We start from the raw sequence: 19095 nt of genomic DNA, 5'->3' as shown, positions 1-19095 counted from the left end.
CTGATACCCAGATAGAAACTGGCAGCAAATCCTGCCTGGCAGTCCTGATAGTGTACTTCAGTGGAAGCGGTAGTAATAGGGTAAGGCTCTCTGAAAAGCTCGAGGAAGGGTCCTGGGAGGCCTCATTAAATCAGGGGGAGGACAGCCCTTAGGGTTGGTGTGGTTGGCTCCGGACCCAAGAGAAGAGCTGGGACCTGAGGCATCAGAAAAGCCAGAGGAGGTGGGAGGCGACAGGCACGCTCCCGGGAGAGGACAAAAGATTTGGCCGTGCTCCCGGGAGAGGACTTGGCCAGCAGGGACATATGATATGGGTAGCAGACTAAAAACAGCCAAACAGAAGAAGGTGAAGCAAGAGCTGGAAACAGAAAAGAGGAGACGGAAGGGAGCGACTCGGAGAGCCAAAGTCACGTGGACGCAGGTCCAGAGGAAATGGGGGTCAAGGAGAGGCCTGAGGCAGGTGCAGGAGTGCTCTGCACGAAGACGAGGGGGTGGAAGAAAGAAACAGGTGCCTGGTGAAGAGAGATGGGGCAGAGACGAATGGGCCTTGAAGTGCAGGAGTGGGCACGGAAATGCTGAGAAAGCCTCCTTAGGTGGGGCTCTGGGCTATAGTCACCGCCAGGATGAGCTCTGGGAGGTCAGAGGAGACGAGTCAAAGAAGGAAGTTTGGAGAAAGCTAGTGGCTCCCTCGGACGTTGGGGGAGTCCTGAGGACAGTGGGCTTGGAGGGGCCCTTGGCAGACTTTTTCATCTCCGATGGCTTGGTCTCCAAGGGTGTGTGTGGGTACCTGCATGATGCGGACGTAATCTGCGCGGTGCAGCTCGCTCTCCTTGACCACCTTCTTCTTGAGAGTGGCCAGGTTCCTCTCCAGGTGTTCCCGCTGACGGGCGTACTCCTGCTGCAGGTCTGAGTTCAGCCCCGCGATCTCTACCTGGCAGGGCAGAAGGGGTGAGCCACGAGGGAGGGGAGAGCCCAGAGGACAGGGGCGAGCGGGAGTGGGAGGCAGAGCTCACCATATCTGCCCGCTGCACGTACTTCTCAAAGAGAGCGCGGACCTTCTCCTTCAGCTGCCGCGGTTCCTGGATGTAGGCCACGCAGTTGTGGAGGTCCGTCTTGAACCGTTTGACCAGCGCCTCCAAGTCCCGCTCCTGTGAGCAGAGGCATTTACTTCTGGCCCTGCAGGGACTCTCCAGGGACAGGGGCTGCAGCCTCGTGGCTGCCTAAAGGGACAAGAAACACCTCATCTGGGACTCATCACTGACTGCCAGGGGCCACATGGGGCCCAGAGATCAGGAGGGGCATACAGGCCCGCAGGGGAGGCACTGAACCTCCATGCCCCTGGCCTGAATAGTTTCGCATCTTTAAGACGCTGCACACACGGATTTCTTTATTGGCTCCGGATTTCTTCCAGGACCACAGGCCTTATAAGACTAAAGGAGATGCCACTGGCCACCTACTCCTTTCAGCGCCAGGATGGAGAGCACTGATTCCCTTTTGTGGATCCCAGGCGGGGGCCTCCTTGGCCCCCTGGGAGCTCATCCAGTGTTTCTCCTTCCTGAGGGCTGCTATGAATGAGTGGGTAGGGGAGATAATGACAAAATTGGGCAGAAAGGTTCATCTGTAAACTTGGGCTCTTCCACCACAGTCTCTCAGGTATCCACCCATCGTCCCCCACCCTTGACCTAGAGAGCCTCTTCTCTCTCTTTGCTCCTAACAGCCCATTTAATCATGCTCCACAATTTTCTACCTTGCACGGTTAATTATTATGCACGTATCATAAATCACCTGTTAACCTCTTCAGTTTGGAAAGGGCAAGATCTGTGTCAATTCACATTGATAGCTCTGCAGCTTCTAGTATTATTTAGTCCAGAGTCAAGGCTTGATGTGGGAGATGGAAAAGTTCAATCTGATTCTACCAACACTATGAGGTGCTCTATGCCAGGGGGTGAAAATGAAGTGAAAGTGAAGTTGCTCAGTCGTGTCCGACTCTTTGCGACCCTATGGACTGTAGTCTACCAGCTTCCACCGTCCATGGGATTTTCCAGGCAAGAATACTGGAATGGGTTGCCATTTCCTTCTCCAGGAGATCTTCCCGACCCAGGGATTGAACCCAGGTCTCCCGCATTGTAAGCAGACGCTTTACCGTCTGAGCCACCAGGGAGTGGGGGTGCAGCCAAGTCCTGGCCCAGGACCAGAAGACAGGGTTTCCAGCACTGGCTTCTATGTGCTAAATAGCTACGGGTTCTGGATGAAGTTTCTAATCTCATAATCTCTCTGACCTTGCTTTCCTTGTTTATTACATAGAGAGACCAGAACAGGTGACCTCTGAGGTCCCTTGAGCTTGCACTGTTTTGGTAGTCAAGCCTTAACCACCTACTACAGAGGACCTCTCTGAGCATGCTCCTTCCCAGGATGCACAAGCCAGTGTTGTAAGCATCCTTATAACACTGCCTTCCACCTCCTTGATTGCTCTACCCAAAGTCATTTTATAGTCTCAGATGGATTCAGTCACATAAATTTACATGAGCCTCAAATAGGCCAGGGTTGTGAGCAAGTAAAGAATGTGAGTTAAAATGGGAATGTATCTTAGCGATGGGCTGGCTCTGTCTCTTGGAAGCCAGCTGCCCATTGCAGACAGGTGCCAGCTCTTGCATCCAAGAGCTGCCAGACACTGAAAATCCTCATACCTTCTGTCTCTCTCTGCGCATCTCCTGATCAGTGGCTCTTAATTTCTGCCACAGTTCTGTGATGTTCAGCTCTAGTTGTGTGTTCTGTTTATGGAAACGCTCCAGTTCAGCTTCCATCTATAGACAGCAGTGGAGAAAGAGTCAAGAATAAGAAAGTAAGCCACAGAAGACATACAGATGGCCAACGAGCATGGGAAAAGATGTTCAACATCACTAATTGTTCAGTTCAGTTCAGTCGCTCAGTCGTGTCCAGCTCTTTGCGACTCCATGAATTGCAGCACGCCAGGCCTCCCTGTCCATCATCAACTCCCGGAGTTCACCCAAACTCTTGTCCTTCGAGTCAGTGATGCCATCCAGCCATCTCATCCTCTGTCGTCCCCTTCTCCTCCTGCCCCCAATCCCTCCCAGCATCAGAGTCTTTTCCAATGAGTCAACTCTTCGCATGAAGTGGCCAAAGTATTGGAGTTTCAGCTTTAGCATCAGTCCTTCCAAAGAACACCCAGAACTGATCACTAATTGTTAGGGAAATGCAAATCAAAACCACAATTAGATATCACCTCATGCCTGTTAGAATGCCTATTATCCAAAAGGCAAGAAACTATAAGGATTAACAAAGACATGGAGAAAAGGAACTTCTTATGCATTACTCATTGGAGTGTAAGTTGGTGCAGCCTCAATGCCACACAATATGGGGATCCCTCAAAAATTAAGAATAGAAGTATGGACAGAAGGCCCAGCTATCCTACTTCTGGGTACTCATCCAAAAAATACCAAAACAGCAATTAGAAAAGATATGCACGCCTATGTAGCATTATTTATAACAGCCAAGATATGGAAGCAATCTAAGTGTTCATCAACAGCTGAATGGATAAAGAAGATATATATATAATATATATATACACATACATACACACACATATATATATACACGCACACAATGGAATACTATTCAGCCATAAAAAGAATGAAAATTTGCCATTTACAATAACATGGATGGACCTTTAGGGTATTATGCTAAGTGAAATAAGTCTGACAGAGGAAGACAAATACTGTATGAGTTCATTCATCTTTGGAATATAAAAGACATGGACGCAACTTAAATGCCTATTGACAGATGAACGGATAAAGAAGTGGTACATATATATAACAGAGTATTAGCATAAAAAAGAATGAAATGATGTCATTTGCAGCAACATGGATGGACATAGAGATTATTATGTTAAGTGAAGTAAGTCAAATACAAATACCATATGGTATCGCTTATATGTGGAATCTAAAAAAAATGATGCAATGAACTCACTTATAAAACAGAAATAGACTCACAGACATAAACAACTTATGGTTACCAGAGGGGATATTAAGGGTTGGGGGGGATAAATTAGGAGTTTGGGCTTAACACATAAACACCACTATATATAAAGTAGGTAAACAAGTATGTATTGTGTAGCACAGGCAATTATACGCAGTATCTTATACTGTGCTGAGCTCAGTCATGGCCAATTCTTTGTGGCGCTATGGACTGTAGCCCACCAGGCTTCACTGGCCATGGGATCTTCCAGGCAAGAATACTGGAGTGGGTAGCCTATCCCTTCTCCAGAGGATCTTCCCAACTCAGGGATCGAACCCAGGTCTTCCACATGGCAGGCAGATTCTTTACCATCTGAGCCACCAGGGAAGCCTAAGAATACTGGAGTGGGTAGCCTATCCCTTCTCCAGAGGATTTTCCTGACCCAGGAATTGAACCAGGGTTTCTTGCATTGCAGGTAGATTACCAGCTGAGCTACCAGGAAAACCCATATATGTGTGTGTGTGTGTGTGTGTATACACACACACACACACACACACACACACATATATAGATACACACACACACACATATATATATCACTGAATGACTTAAGTATTCACTTGAAACTAATAGAACATTGTTAATTAACTATACTTCAATTGAAAAAAGCAAAAAACAAAGTAAATGGACACGCCAAGCACAAGATACAGAAAGCAGAGTAGTGGTTACCAGAGGGGGAAGGACAGGGGGAGGGCAACATGAATAAAGGGGAGCAACTGTGTGCTGATGGGTGGAAACCAACTCTGCGTGCTGTAGCGCATACTGAAGTAGAGACATAGTGTTGTAACATGAAACTTACATGCCATTACAAACCAATGGTGCCTCCACGAGGAAAGTAAGAGAATGAAAATTATGTTTGAGAACTGAAGTCTTTCAGTGGGAGTATTTCCCCTAATACCAGGGCACCTCCCTTCTAGTTCCCCCTTTGGAACAAACCTTTCCTTTTATTCCTGGCCATCCTCGAAGCCCCCGAGCCCCTTGGCTGATATGGTAGCCCAGATCACGTGTTTCTATAGCCAGGCCCTGAATTTTTTCCCCTTAGTGTCTCTGTTCCTTCAACCTTCTTTTCTTGAATTCCTCATAAATTGATGACTCCTGACTACTGGAACCTGGAGCCTGAGGCAAGGTTCTGTGGACAAGCCTCTTCCTTGTCTACTCTGTGAAGTTGTGTGAGTGAATCTTGACTCTTTGGGGCCACAAGTCAGCAGGGCCGACTGTAAAGCAGAAAGTTTTGACGGGACCAGCATGTAGGCGTCCCCAGTCTAAAGCATCAAACAGGAAAGAGGAGGCTGAGAAGGGACCTTTGCCTCATCATTCTGTTGAAAAGTTCTTGAAAAGTTCAACTCAAGACTGTCTTATTTTCAAAAGAAAAAGAAGCTATCCGCGTGCTTCTGAAAGACTATTCACTGTTGCGTTGCTATTAAGCAAAGACTGGTGAGTGACAATCAGACCTTCTAATTAGGAGGAGACCAGCTGTAGGTGAGCGCTTCACGGATTTAATTCCTGCCAAAAGCAAAGGAGTGCAGTCTGATTGACAGGCCAAATCTGGTGGACGTGAGCATTCCTGTCAGAGAAGGAAATGGCAACCCACTCCAGTATTCTTGCCTGGAGAATCCTGTGGACAGAGGAGCCTGGAGGGCTGCTGTCCATAGGGTTGCACAGAGTCGGACACGACTGAAGCAACTTAGCAGCAGCAGCAGCATTCCTGTTATTAGAGAGGTTTGCTGACTATTATTTTTGGAGGGGGGAGGTTGAGGGAGTTTACAGGGTCTTTTCATGACTGGATGGAGGAGCCCCTTTACTCTAACCCAGGCCCTTTGGTCAGATTTCAAGCTCCCCAGTCATGTTCTAGAGTACCAGCAAGCCCTAAGGAGCCACATCCTGGACAGGGAGGGGCAACGTTTAGAAGAATGTCAGCCTAATTACTGGAAGCATTTTGTATGGACAGAGGAGCCCTTTGACCCAATGCCTGGCATAAAGGTGGCACTCAGTAAATATTCATGTGAATGAATGAATGCATTGCAGATGTAGAAGGGCAAAGGGGAGCCAAGGGAGGGAGGCCTGAAACAACCTGCTTCTGGAAGAAGAATGATAAGATAAACATGCAATGTTTGCAGAGCTCTGTGGAGCCGCCTCGTAGAGGACACACAGCAAGTGTGGTTATTCGCACAGCTAACCAAAGAATGTATCTGTTAGAAAGGACTGGCCAGCTGTCAAAGGCATACGGACCTGATTGAGAGGCAGTTTCTGTCTTCAAGAAGCCCTGGGTCTAGGGCGATTAGCAGGAAGTCAATGAGAAGTTCAGGTGGAACAGGATAAACATCGTCCGCGGTGAGGATAGAAAGAGCCCTGTGCGTGCACAGCGGAGGGTTGGGGGTGGCCCCCAGGGAAGGGATGCTCAGTCGGGTTTTGTAGGAGGAATAGGGTTTAGAGGGCAAGTTGGGAAGGAGAATGTCAGGCAGGGAGAACAGCCGTGCACAGAAAGGACCAGAAGTGTGGGAGTCTGGTGCCTCTCTGTAGGCTGTGAGTGGTTCAGCCACCCTTGGACCTTGGAAGGGGTGCATGTGGGGAAGGGGGAGAGGGGGCTGGACAGATCAGCTGAGCTGGGTCATCCAGGACTCTAGGGCTGAGGCTCGAATGGTGAGAGGCTCAGACTCTATCTTGGCCAGAAGTTTAAATTGGTCAGAAGCGTGGCCTTTATCCTGAGAGTTCAGGGAGCCGCTGACAGGTCTCACCCAAGGTGTGGCATGAGCTGACGTGCACCTTAGAAGGTCTGATGGTGACAGCAAGACTGGAACCAGGCAGCCAGTCAGGAGGCCGCCACTGTGGCCCAGGCGAGAGGATGCTGCCCCAGACCAAGGAGATGGCCACTGCAGGAGCGAAAGGGGACACTTCCTGGTGGGCCAGTGGTTAAGAATCTGCCCTGCAATGCAAGGGACATGCGTTCAATCCCTAGTCAAGGAACTAAGATCCCACGTGCCTCGGGGCAACTAAGCCCATATGCTGCAACTACTGAGCCTACACCCTGCACCTGAGACCCGACGTAACTAAATAGGTAATACTTTTTAAAAAGAGAGAGAGAAAGGGGCTTCTCCAAGGTCTATCTGAATGCCTGTAGCTGGCTGTGCCTCTTTCTCTACAATCTTAAAGTCAGCAATGGCAGATTAGGTTAGAAAGGAAGTGATATGAGCAAAGCCTCAAACCACACTGAGAAAAAAAGAATCTAGTTCACAGAAAAATTGTGAAATATGTTAAATTTGAGTCACCGGCTGGACAGCCAGGAGACTAGCCGGTATAGCGGAGCAAGCGTCCTGCTCCTGGTGGGGGAATTTCCATCTCCTTGTCATGTGTTACTCATCCAGTTCAGAGATTCTCAATGGGGTGGGGCGCTGGGGAGAGGCAGCTTGCCTCTGCAGGGGACACGTGGCAAAACATCTAGAGACATTTTTGGTGTCACATTGCGGGGGGGGGGGGGGGTGGGTTGCTACTGGTATCTAGCTGCTAAATATCCTACAAGGCACAGGATAGCCCCCCTCCCCCCCCAACAAAGACTTATCCACCCCAGAGTGTAAAAAAAACCCTGCACTAGATGAAGAGATAAAAACGTATGAAGGAAAATAAGGTTCTGGAAACTCCTGCCCTAGGAAGGAGATAGTCATGACTCATCAAAGAGAAGCTGGAAAAGCATTTGGGGTGGAGAGGGGCTAGTATTCCCCTTCCATGCACAGGTCTCACCTCTACAAAGGCACCAAGGACTTGCAGCTTCCTTCTTGTAGGGAAAGGAACTTCCAGGGAGGGATGCAGCAGGTGGGCCAAAGGTGTCTGACCCCCAGATGGAAGCCCCTGGGTCATGGGCCCCTGGGGAAGGAACTGGGCCCAGACAGCAGCCCTGGCTGAGACTGGCACCTGCAGTGGGGCTGGAGGGGTCCTGTTTGACTCATTCCCAAAGTGAGGGGGGCATATTACCTGCTGAGGATCAAAGTCATGGTTGGTCCAGGTACTGAAGGGAAAGTGAATAATCTTTCAGGTGTGTGGCAGTGGAAGACGACAACCTGAAATGCACTTAGCAAATGTCAGATGAAGTGGGGGGAGAAGGGAGGCAGTGATGGTCTGGGGCCTGCGGCACATTGACCTTCCAGGCAGGTGGGGCCCCTGCTCCTTCTTATCCGCTCAGGCTGCCATTCTTGGGCCCTGAGGTCATCCAAGAGTGGCAGGAGGCCACCAGGAAGCTGCTCTGTGGCCAGCTGGGAACACTCTTCCTTATCCCAGAGGCCAGGGAGAAAGTCATCACCACAAGGACAAGTCCTCTGCGGATGCATCTGCCCTGGACCGATCGCACCATCTGGCCTCTTTTCTGGACCTCCTGGAGAAAAGGCTTTGCTTTCCTCCACAACAGCTATTGTGGAGCCAGTTCTAATGGGGCTGTCGGTACATCCTATACCTTTTACGTTTAGCTTTGCTCAGCACAGTTAGAGAAGATGGAGGGGGAGAAGGAGGCTGTTTTGGATAGGATGGTCAGGGAAGGCCTCCTTGAAGAGGGGACACAGGAGCTCAGATGTGAAAAAACTCAAAGCAGCCAGTTAGGTGATGGTCATTCTGAGAGCCTTCCGGGCAGGGGGAACAGACCTGCAAAGGTCCCAGATGGGGAAAGCATGGCTCGTCCGCGGAACCACCAGAAAGCCTGCAGGCTAGAGCTGGAGAAGGAGCCTGGAGATACGGCTGGAGGGGCAGGTAGAGAGGGAATCACACGGGGCCTCGGGGCCTCGGCAGAGTCTGAATTTTATTCTAGGTGGGTCGGGATACCACTGGGAGTTTGCTGTGGCCTTGATGCAGGGACCAGACTGGAGGCTGGGGTCAAGTCCGGAAGAGAGAGGAAGGAGGTGTGGACTGGAGTGGTGGGTGGCAGCAGAGGGCAAGCAGGGTTGGATCTGAAATATCATTTGGAGATCAATCAGACAGGCATCAGTGATTTGGATATGGGGGTTAACAAGGGAAGACCTTAGAAAGTGCCCAGACCTTAAGCACCTCGGTGTGGGTCTTGGTGCCACTGACTGAGAAATGGGGGAACTGGACAAGGGGGATGTTGGGAGTTTAGTTTCAGATCAACCATGGACCCCAGTCAGCTGCTCTCTGCCCAGCACAGGCAGGCTTCCGGGGAAACCCCGCCTTAATAAGGAAAGGCAGCGGGCCGAAGGGGAGCACTTGTACCCCACTGGACTCTCAGAAGCCCTCTCTTTTCTCTGCCTTCATCCTGTTTGTTTCCCAGAACACACACTTCATTTTGCCATTCTCTTGCTCAAGAGGCTCTGAGGATTTCCTGCTCCTTATCAGATGAAGTCCAAACACTGCCGCCTCACGTAGGGCCCCCACCAACACGTTTAGTCCAAGAAAAAAATGTCGAATCCAGAGGGATGTACTTTCTGGTGGACAAGCTGGTGGCTGAGTAGACATCGCCCCCTGGTGGCTGAAGCCTCAACGGCTGCGGTTTCCCTTTGAGGGCCGAGAACGTGGGCGCAGCCAGGAGTCGGGGGAGGAGCAGGGTTAAATCCCACCCAAGGGGCCGGGGGAAGCCAAATCTCAAAGCATTTTGCTTCTGCACCACTGGACCCCTCCTCAGGCCTTCCCTTTGACTTCCTGTGCGGAGTGGAGGCTGGTGTGGACCTTGGGAGCAGAGACAGGCTGTGAGGAGAGCTTGCTTTCACCCCCGCAACCCCCACCCCAGCCAGGAATGGTCGGGACAAAGGCCAGGGTGTCCAGATGGCCTCTCACCTCTTGAATCTGTTCCTTCATCACCTTGATCTCATTCTCTCGAGGTTCTATTTGCTTCTTCAGCTCCTTTATTTTGTAGTCGAGCACAAACTTGAATTTCTCTAGTTCCTGATTTTTCTTTTTCAGATCATAGATTCGCTTCTCCTGTGGGTGAGAGCAGGGAGGCGTGAAACAGCCATCCGGAGGCCCTGGTATGGAATCCCTTTAGGCACAGCACACAGATCCCGTGATCTCCTGAGGGGACACAAATGGGGGCTCCCCCACCAGGGGCACCGCCGACTCCCCAGCTTCTGTGCCAGACTTCAGTCATTCACTCACCCATCCGGACAGGTTGCGGCCGACTGCGTGGAAGAAAGCCCACCTGGACAGCACCTCTCAGCCCAGACCTTCTTCTACAATACGACCTTACGCTGCTACATCAGGAGGCAGGGTCTAATCCCTTCCCTCTGCATCTGGCTAATTTGTGGTCTGCTTGTAACCCAAAGAACGCAGCTCGAGTGATGCAGTGTGGCTTCCCAGGCTATCTCGGAGGAGACCAAGTGGGCTTCCACCTGGTTCTCTTGAAACACGTGCTCTGGGGGAGGCCACCTGTTATTGCCAAAAGTCCCACCACTCTGAGACCTGTAGGCTGGAGAGCTGCTCTGTCAACAGTCCCAGTTAAGCCCAGCATTCCAGCCATGCTGGCCAAGCGGCTGGAGAGGGGGCTGAAGAAGCCACACTGGCTGTTGGTCTTCAAGCCCACCGCTGCTGGAGTCACCCAACTGAGGTCCCACTAGGACCCAGACATCGAGGACAAGGCAAGCCATCCCATGGTACCCTGTCCAGATTCTAGAGCTACCAAGTCTGCAAGCATAATAAAACAGTGGTTTTTCACCACTGAGTCTTGGGGCAAGGCAATGACACCTGGAGTGTAGACCTATCTGTTATTTATTGAACAGAGATCTTTTGCCAAGGTTACAAGTTCCAAATAGAAACATGCCATAGTCCCCACCCTTAACAGGGAACGCACTAGCTGGGAAAGCAGATGTGCCAACAAGTATAAACCCACACGGTGACAGGTGTCGTAGGAGAGGCTGGCACACAGAAGGCATGGTGTGTACCGAGGGTGCCGAGAACTTGCATGAGTTAGGGTGGTGGTAGATGGGGGCAGTGAGAAATGGGGCTGGAGGGGAAGCGGGGAGGAAGGCAAGGGTCTAAATAGTTGAGAATTTATCCAGGAGGCCAGGAGCTGGTTAGCTATAGCCCTCAGGTCAAACCTGACCTTCTGCCTATTTTCATAAAGTTTTATTGGAACATAGCCAAGCCCATTCATTGATGTCTTGTCTATGACTGATTTTATGCTACTGGAGCGGAACTGAGCAACTGTGGCAGAGAGACCACACTGCCAGCAAAGTCAAAAATATTTACTACCTTGCCCTTCACAGGAAACAAAAAGGTTGCTGACCCTTGCTGCATGCAGTTGAGAGCTGCGAAAGAATTTAAAGTGGGAGACTGAAATGATTACAGAGTGTGGACGCAGGGAGCCTGGATGGGAAGTAGGGTGGAAGGCTGTTAGACCCGTTAGGCTGGTGCCGTTTTCTAGAGGTCTTAACCTCTTTCTTGTCAAACCCCTCAAGTGGGGGGGGGCACAAAAAATCAGTAGATTGGGGTTAATAGAGACACCCTACTCTATGTAAAATAGCTAACTAACAACTGAGCGAGCTCACTTTCACTTTTCACTTTCATGCATTGGAGAAGGAAATGGCAACCCACTCCAGTGTTCTTGCCTGGAGAATCCCAGGGACGGAGGAGCCTGGGGGGCTGCTGACTATGGGGTCGCACAGAGTCGGACACGACTGAAGCGACTTAGCAGCAGCAGCAGCAGCAAGGACCTACTTACAGCACAGGGAACTTTACTCAATACTCTGTAATGACCTGTATGTGAAAAGACTCTAAAAAGGAGTGGATACGCGCATATGGATAACTGATTCACTTTGCTGCGCACATGGAACTAACACAACGTTGTACATCAACTATACACCAACAAAAATGAATTAAAAACACTCTAAGAATCTGCAGAGAGCTTTGGCTCCTACCTAAAAAAATGCCCAGATATAAACGCAAATGCTCACTTGCAGAAATGACATGCAGGCACTGTCTCATTTTGTCTTTGTCAGACCCCCTGAGCACCCCATTCACAGGTGAGAAAACAAGCCTTGGGTCAGTTGCCTGAAGCTGCCATGTGGCCAGTGGAAAAGGCTGCCCGGGAACCTAGCTCACTAGGCAGAAACCCAGGTTCTCAACCACCCAGGAGTTGCATCCAAATAAGGCAACAAGGGCAGAGGGGATGAGAGGAGGGTGAGGAGCCTGGATTTGCTCAGGAGGAGGAGATGAGATGTTGGATATGGAGGTGGTGTACCTCACAACAGGTGAGGTGTCTGTCTTACTGTTTTGTGAGAAAGTTATTCAGAAAAGTGATTTCACTTTCTGCGGTCCCCAGTGGTTCAGGGCTCGCCGCAGGGGAGTTCCCTTCTGATTAGGGGGACCACACGGGCAATGTGGTAGGTGAGCTGTCCCCAGTCCATGGGATGGTCACCCTGGGATGCCTGGCACAGAGGCGAGCCGGGGCCTGGCAGTCAGCACTCAGGTTCTTACCGCAGGTCTGTCACCTATAAACTGTTGCGACCCTGGGTGAGACCCTTAGCCCTGGGAACCAGTTTCCTGAGCTATATAACTGGGTTGCTCACGGTCCCTGGCGTTTTGGGGGGAACTGAATGGGATGAATTGACAGCACTTAGCCCCGTGCCACGCACACAGTAGGCACTTCACTGACAGCTCATCCCCCATTGAGGTCAAAACGCAAGGAGTCTGTCTAGAGCTTTGTCCTCATGGCCTGGGTCCAGCTAGGATGGAGCTGAGGGGGGACGGAGGATGCGCCTTTACCTTATCTTGAATCGTCTCGTCTCTCTCCTGGATCTCCCGCTTGAGGCCCATGATGTCCTTCTCCAGGGACTTGATGACTCCTTGCAGCTTCACCTGCTCCCCCTTCAGGAGCTCGATGTCGTTGGTTCGCTCTTCAATCTCCTTCTGCAGGCTGCTGAACTAGGGGAACAAACGGCAACCGCAGAGAACACCGGAGCCTGTGAACTCACCTCCATCCCTCCCCGCTGCCTGTAGACTTTCAGGAGCTCCTCATCGGAATGTGGGACTGTCAGGAATTTCCCAGGCCAAGGGGCAATGCGGCCTTCTGTGCAAGTAGATCCAGTCCCATCCCTTATGCAAGGGAGGAATATCTGCCGTTAGAGCCTCAGAGACCAGCTCCCCCAGTGGATCCAGAGTTTCCCATGACTGCACTGGTCGGGCTCCATGCTCCATCAAGGTCACCAATGAGTGACCTAAGTGATGAGCCATCTTAGTCATGTCCAGGAAGGGAAGGCATGACTGCCCCTGGATTGACTAGTAGTGTGATTTCTAATAGGAAAGAATGTGAACTGGCTTTGCATTTGGCTCCTTTCGAACTGTGGTGCTGGAGAAGACTTTTGAGAGTCCCTTGGACTGCGAGGAGATCAAAGTAGTCAATCCTAAAGAAAGTCAACTGTGAATATTCATTGGAAGGATTGATGCTGAAGCTGAAGCTCCAACACTTTGGCCACCCGATGCAAAGAGCTGACTCACTGCAAAAGACCCTGATGATGGGAAAGACTGAGGGCAGAAGAAGGGGATGACAGAGGATGAGATGGTTGGATGGCATCACTGACTCAATGGAGATGAGTTTGAGCAAACTCTGGGAGATAGTGAAGGACAGGGAGGCCTGGCATGCTGCAGTCCATGGGGTCTAAAAGAGTCAGACATGATTGAGCAACTGAACAACAACAAAGGCCAAATGTTTAGGGGGAGGAATTGGCAATTCTATTGTGATCCACACAGTCAAAGGCTTTGGCATAGTCAATAAAGCAGAAATAGATGTTCTTCTGGAACTCTCTTGCTTTTTTGATGATCCAGCGAGTGTTGGCAATTTGATCTCTGGTTCCTCTGCCTTTTCTAAATCCAGCTTGAACATCTGGAAGTTCACGGTTCATGTATTGCTGAAGCCTGGCTTGGAGAATTTTGAGCATTACCTTACTAGCCTGTGGGATGAGTGCAACTGTGCAGTAACTTGAGCATTCTTTGGCACTGCTTTTGTTTGGGATTGGAATGAAAACTGACTTTTTCCAGTCCTGTGGCCACTGCTGAGTTTTCCAAATTTGCTGGCATATTGAGTGCAGCACTTTCACAGCATCATCTTTTAGGATTTGACATAGCTCAACTGGAATTCCATCACCTTCACTAGCTTTGTTTGTAGTGATGCTTTCTAAGGCCCACTTGACTTCACTTTCCAGGATGCCTGGCTCTAGGTGAGTGATCATACCATCATAATTATCTTGGTCGTGAAGATCTCTTTTGTACAGTTCCTCTGTGTATTCTTGCTACCTCTTCTTAATATCTTCTGCTTCTGTTAGGTCCATACCATTTCTGTCCTTTATTAAGCCCATCTTTGCATGAAATGTTCCCTTTGTATCTCTAATTTTCTTGAAGAGATCTCTAGTCTTCCCCATTCTGTTCTTTTCCTCTATTTCTTTGCACTGATCGCTGAGGAAGGCTTTCTTATCTCTTCTTGCTATTCTTTGGAACTCTGCATTCAGATGCTTATATGTTTCTTTTTCTCCTTTGCTTTTTACTTATCTTCTTTTCACAGCTATTTGTAAGGCCTCCTCAGACAGCCATTTTGCTTTTTTGCATTTCTTTTCCATGGGGATGGTCTTGATCCCTGTCTCCTGTACAATGTCATGAACCTCAGTCCATACTTCATCAGGTACTCTATCTATCAGATCTAGACCCTTAAATCTATTTCTCACTTCCACTGTATAATCATAAGGGATTTGATTTAGGTCATACCTGAATGGTCTAGCGGTTTTCCCTACTTTCTTCAATTTAAGTCCGTGGAAAATTTTTCAAGAGATGGGAATACCAGACCACTTGACCTGCCTCTTGAGAAATCTGTATGCAGGTCAGGAAGCAACAGTTAGAACTGGACATGGAACAACAGATTGGTTCCAAATAGGAAAAGGAGTATGTCAAGGCTGTATATTGTCACCCTGCTTATTTAACTTCTATGCAGAGTACATCATGAGAAACGCTGGGCTGGAAGAAGCACAAGCTGGAATAAAGATTGCCGGGAGAAACATAATAACCTCAGCTATGCAGATGACGTCACCCTTATGGCAGAAAGTGAAGAGGAACTAAAAAGCCTCTTGATGAAAGTGAAAGAGGAGAGTGAAAAAGTTGGCTTAAAGCTTAACATTCAGAAAAGAAAGATCATGGCATCTGGTCCCATCACTTCATGGCAAATAGATCGGGAAACAGTGGAAACAGTGTCAGACTTTATTTTTTTGGGCTCCAAAATCACTGCAGAAGGTGACTGCAGCCATGAAATTAAAAGATACTTACTCCTTGGAAGAAAAGTTATGACCAACCTAGATAGCATATTAAAAAGCAGAGACAATCCTTTGCCAACTAAGGTCCATCTAGTCAAGGCTATGGTTTTCCAGTGGTCATGTATGGATGTGAGAGTTGGACTGTGAAGAAAGCTGAGTGCCAAAGAATTGATGCTTTTGAACTGTGGTGTTGTAGAAGATTCCTGAGAGTCCCTTGGACTGCAAGAAGATCCAACCAGTCCATTCTAAAGGAGATCAGCCCTGGATGTTCATTGGAAGGAATGATGCTAAAGCTGAAACTCGAGTACTTTGGCCACCTCATGTGAAGAGCTGACTCATTGGAAAAGACTCTGATGCTGGGAGGGATTGGGGGCAGGAGGAGAAAGGGACGACAGAGGATGAGATGGCTGGATGGCATCACTAACTCTATGGATGTTGAGTCTGAGTGAACTGCGGGAGTTGGTGATGGACAGGGAGGCCTGGTGTGCTGCGATTCATGGGGTCGCAAAGAGTCGGACACGACTGAGCGGCTGAACTGAACTGAACTGAACTGGCAATTCTATAAAGATCTGTGAACTGAATGCCTCCTTGCCTGGCCGTCAGTGACTACAAACCTCTCCCCCGCCTTGTAAACTAAGTACCCTCTACTCCCAATCCTTCTCCCACCCACAGTGTCTGACCAGGAGCACCCCTGACTCCCTATGCTGAGGGCCTGAGGATACCTCCAGGAACAGACTTTATCTATCTCACCTCCAAAGACCTCATTTCCACTTTAAGCATTTAACTCTGAAAACTCTAAATCCCACTTGCCAATAAAGGAAAGCCCAAAGGGTTCCCCAGAGCCATGGTGAACCTCCCTGTCTCCTGTAAACAGGAGGGAGGAGGACGAGCCCCAGTGGTTACCCCATTGGAGGGTGTGGTAAGGATCTGTCTGCCTGTCTGTGCAGGGGGAACCTTCTCACTGGCCGGCGCTGCTTTCCAAACCCACTTGCTGGAGCTGAGGACATTCAGGTGGGAATTCTGCCAGTGCCCGCCACCCCACCGGCCCCTACCCTGGGCAGAGCCACTGTTAGCTGACTCCGTGTCCGTCCACCCATCCCATGCTTTCTCTGCAGTGCAGTCCAGGCCTGCCCCCCATGCCTCTCAGAGACCAGCCCGGTACCTTCTTCCTCATGATGCCTGTTTCTCCTTTGAGTCTCAGGTTTGATTCCTTTTCATCCCGAAGCTTCTTCTCATATTTGGTCTTGATGTCTTGGATCTCACGGTCTTCATCTTCTTCAATCTGCTTCTTGGTCTCTTCAAACTCCCGCAGCTGCTGCCTGACATCCTCCTGTGCCTGGCATGGAGAGAAGAAGAGTGTGAGCCTGGGGAGGTGGGGACAGGTGGCACCTTGGAGCTCAGAGGGCCCAGGGCAAGGTGAGCATCGAAGGCTATCATGGGGATGAAAGACCGAGTGTTAGCACAGACATGGAAAACAAGGCCATGGGTCCACTGGCCCTTCCACTTTCTTCCTGTCCTGTCTGTCCCTCTCTCCCTACCAGACCAGGCCTCACGCTCCGTCACTTTGATCCCTGTCCCATCAGAACACCCACCATTCCACCTCTGGCTTTCTTCACACTGACACCAGCACCTCCCTCTATCTTCCTTTCACTAAACCTGTGATACTTACAACTTTATATTTATTTCTGGAATTACTTGATTGTCTCTCCCGTTAGATGTAAGTTCCCTGCGGGTAAAAACCTAGCCTATCAGGCCCACCATGAGTTCCCAGTGTACAATGCACACCGGCACACAGTAGGCACGCAATAAATATTGAGTGAATGAGTGGTTTTTTAATTTCTCCCCCTTCCCTAATCCAATCAGTACCGCCCTTTCCACCTCTTGAATCCATCCACCTCTCTATGCCTCTGCCACTGCCCAGGCCCCCGCTATCTCGTGCCTGGACTGTTTTCAGCCTCCCAGCGGGCCTCCCGCCTCTGGTCATGCTTCCCTCCAGTCTGATCTCATCCTCTAGTCGAGGGGAGCTTTCGAAACCACACACCTGGTCATGCCGCCCCTAACTTGAAAGCCTTCTCTGCCTCACCCTTGTCTACCTCAGGGTAGAGTCTGGACTCTTGAACCCGGTCCACAGACTCTCAGGAGGCAGCCTGGCTCACCTCTCCAGCCTCAGCCATCACTGCCGCCCTGAGCTCCTACCAGTGTGAACTAACTGCAGCTCCCCCAGTGTGCACGGTCCTCAGCGACAGGACCTTGGTACTCGCCGTACCTCTGGTTCCAGCCTCTTCCCGCGGCTTTCTCTGACATTTCCTCCAGCTCTTGGTTGAGGTATCATTTCCTGTGTGAAGCCTGTATATCCCCCATCACGTAATAAATGCCTGTTTGACATGGAGGCTCCACGATGGCAGGGCCACATCTCTGTCCACCGCAGTGAATACCCAGCACAGTATACGGTATAGAGTTGGTGCTGAATCAGTAAAGGCCTAGAGCTCAGATGCTGGGAGAACAAGCTCTGCCTAGTGGAGTGTGGGGAGTGACTGGGGCAGGAGCCCTCCTTGCTCACTGCTGCCTGGAGGGGGACATTGTAGAACTCAGCAGAATCAGTGGCTTTCTTCTGATTCTGACCCTGGCATTCTCCCAGGTTGCACATACCATCCCTTGACCGAGTGTTTTGCAGAGTGAGAGAGGCAGGTGGTTTTAAAACTGAGCTCAATGACCTCCTGACAAAGGCTTCTCTTGGCCAGACTCTTGCTGGATGGAAGTCTGGCCAGTGGACTCCGTCTGTAACCTAGAGGGGCCCACCAGCCCCTGCTCCTGATCTGCTAAAAAGTAGAAGAATCCCAGTCAGTTTAGTAAGATGACATTTGGGAGGCATCTCTCTGGGAAAGTTCTGAGTTGAAATCCTGCTGACTCAAAAGAGAAAAAGCCTTGTTATCACTGTGAGAGGTCTGGGGAGGAAGGCTGGTCTCTCACTACTCTGGGAGGATCCATTCACCCTAAAAGCAGAGCCCAGTAGACTGAGATGTTGTTGTATAAGCCACATGGACAAAAGGGGTCTGGGGGCCTTGAGAACACAGAGGGATGCCTAGCCCTGTAAAAGGGGAAGGAGGAGGGTGAGGGGTTAGGGGAAATTGTCAAGGAGTTGGCTCTTGTCCTGAGTCCCTGAGGGTGCACACCAGCAGCCAAGTGAAAAAGCATCATCCTGAGCAGGGGCTCAGAGGTTGGTGTAGAAGAATTCCGGAGGCTCCACATCATTGGATGTGGGAAGCTGGATGGGGCAACCGGAAATGGGGCTGGGCAGGTAGGCAGGGCAGCTAGGCAGCATTCCTCACACTGTAGAACTGGAATCAGGTGGGCTGCGGTGGGGGTGGAATTCTCTTGGCTCTCTCTCTGCTATCTGAGCTCAGCCTCTGCCAAGTCTCTGGGGCCTCCACCCTCTACTTCCTACTGAGTCCACCTCCACCGCCTGGGCAGTGTCCCAGTTCACCGAGGACGTCTGGATGCCAACTCAGCAGCTTCCCTGCCATCATCAGGGTGGTTACAGAGGACCCTAGGATGTCTCCTGGTGCTGTGACCCTATCTTCCTGCACCCACTCTCAGGCCCACCCCCTGGACACGGTGCCACCTCTGAGCCTTAAAATACAGGCCCTGTTCTCTGAGCACAGGTGACTTCTCTGTTGGATCTCAGGTATGCCACCCTGGCTCTCAACCTCACCACGTTCCCTGGCCCAGTCTTGATTCATCCACTGTCTCTTGGTTCCTTACTGACTCTGGCCTGGACCCAGTGGCTGGTTCCCAGCAGACCATTATTTTCACCACTTGGTGAAGCCCCGGCTCTGGGTCA

The 19095-nt window shown here is 50.3% G+C and overlaps 1 protein-coding gene and 1 long non-coding RNA gene across 5 annotated transcripts in view; one reads left to right on the top strand and one right to left on the bottom strand.

Annotated features, from left to right (window-relative positions):
- The window catches only part of LOC121819116 (uncharacterized), a 39808-nt gene extending 23973 nt beyond the window's left edge, over positions 1-15835 (top strand). The window contains exon 3 of the long non-coding RNA XR_009596701.1: positions 9928-15835. This is a non-coding gene — a long non-coding RNA (uncharacterized LOC121819116). The remainder of the gene's footprint in view (positions 1-9927) is intronic.
- CFAP57 (cilia and flagella associated protein 57) overlaps positions 1-19095 on the bottom strand; it is a 67091-nt gene that overhangs the window by 10769 nt on the left and 37227 nt on the right. For 3 of the 4 annotated variants that reach the window (XM_004003513.5, XM_012116834.4, XM_060399528.1), the window contains 6 exons: positions 16417-16590; positions 12724-12882; positions 9802-9945; positions 2685-2801; positions 1011-1145; positions 785-928 (listed from right to left, as the gene is read on the bottom strand). In XM_004003513.5, coding sequence (XP_004003562.2) covers positions 785-928; positions 1011-1145; positions 2685-2801; positions 9802-9945; positions 12724-12882; positions 16417-16590 — 873 coding nt within the window. Of the gene's footprint in view, positions 1-784; positions 929-1010; positions 1146-2684; positions 2802-9801; positions 9946-12723; positions 12883-16416; positions 16591-19095 lie in introns of those variants that run through there. The other variant, XM_027968647.2, reaches the window with a different exon arrangement.

The sequence above is a fragment of the Ovis aries genome, chromosome 1 (assembly GCF_016772045.2).
Source record: "Ovis aries strain OAR_USU_Benz2616 breed Rambouillet chromosome 1, ARS-UI_Ramb_v3.0, whole genome shotgun sequence".
NCBI classification, from domain to species: Eukaryota; Metazoa; Chordata; class Mammalia; order Artiodactyla; family Bovidae; genus Ovis; species Ovis aries.
This window is presented reverse-complemented; position numbering and strand designations above follow the sequence as displayed.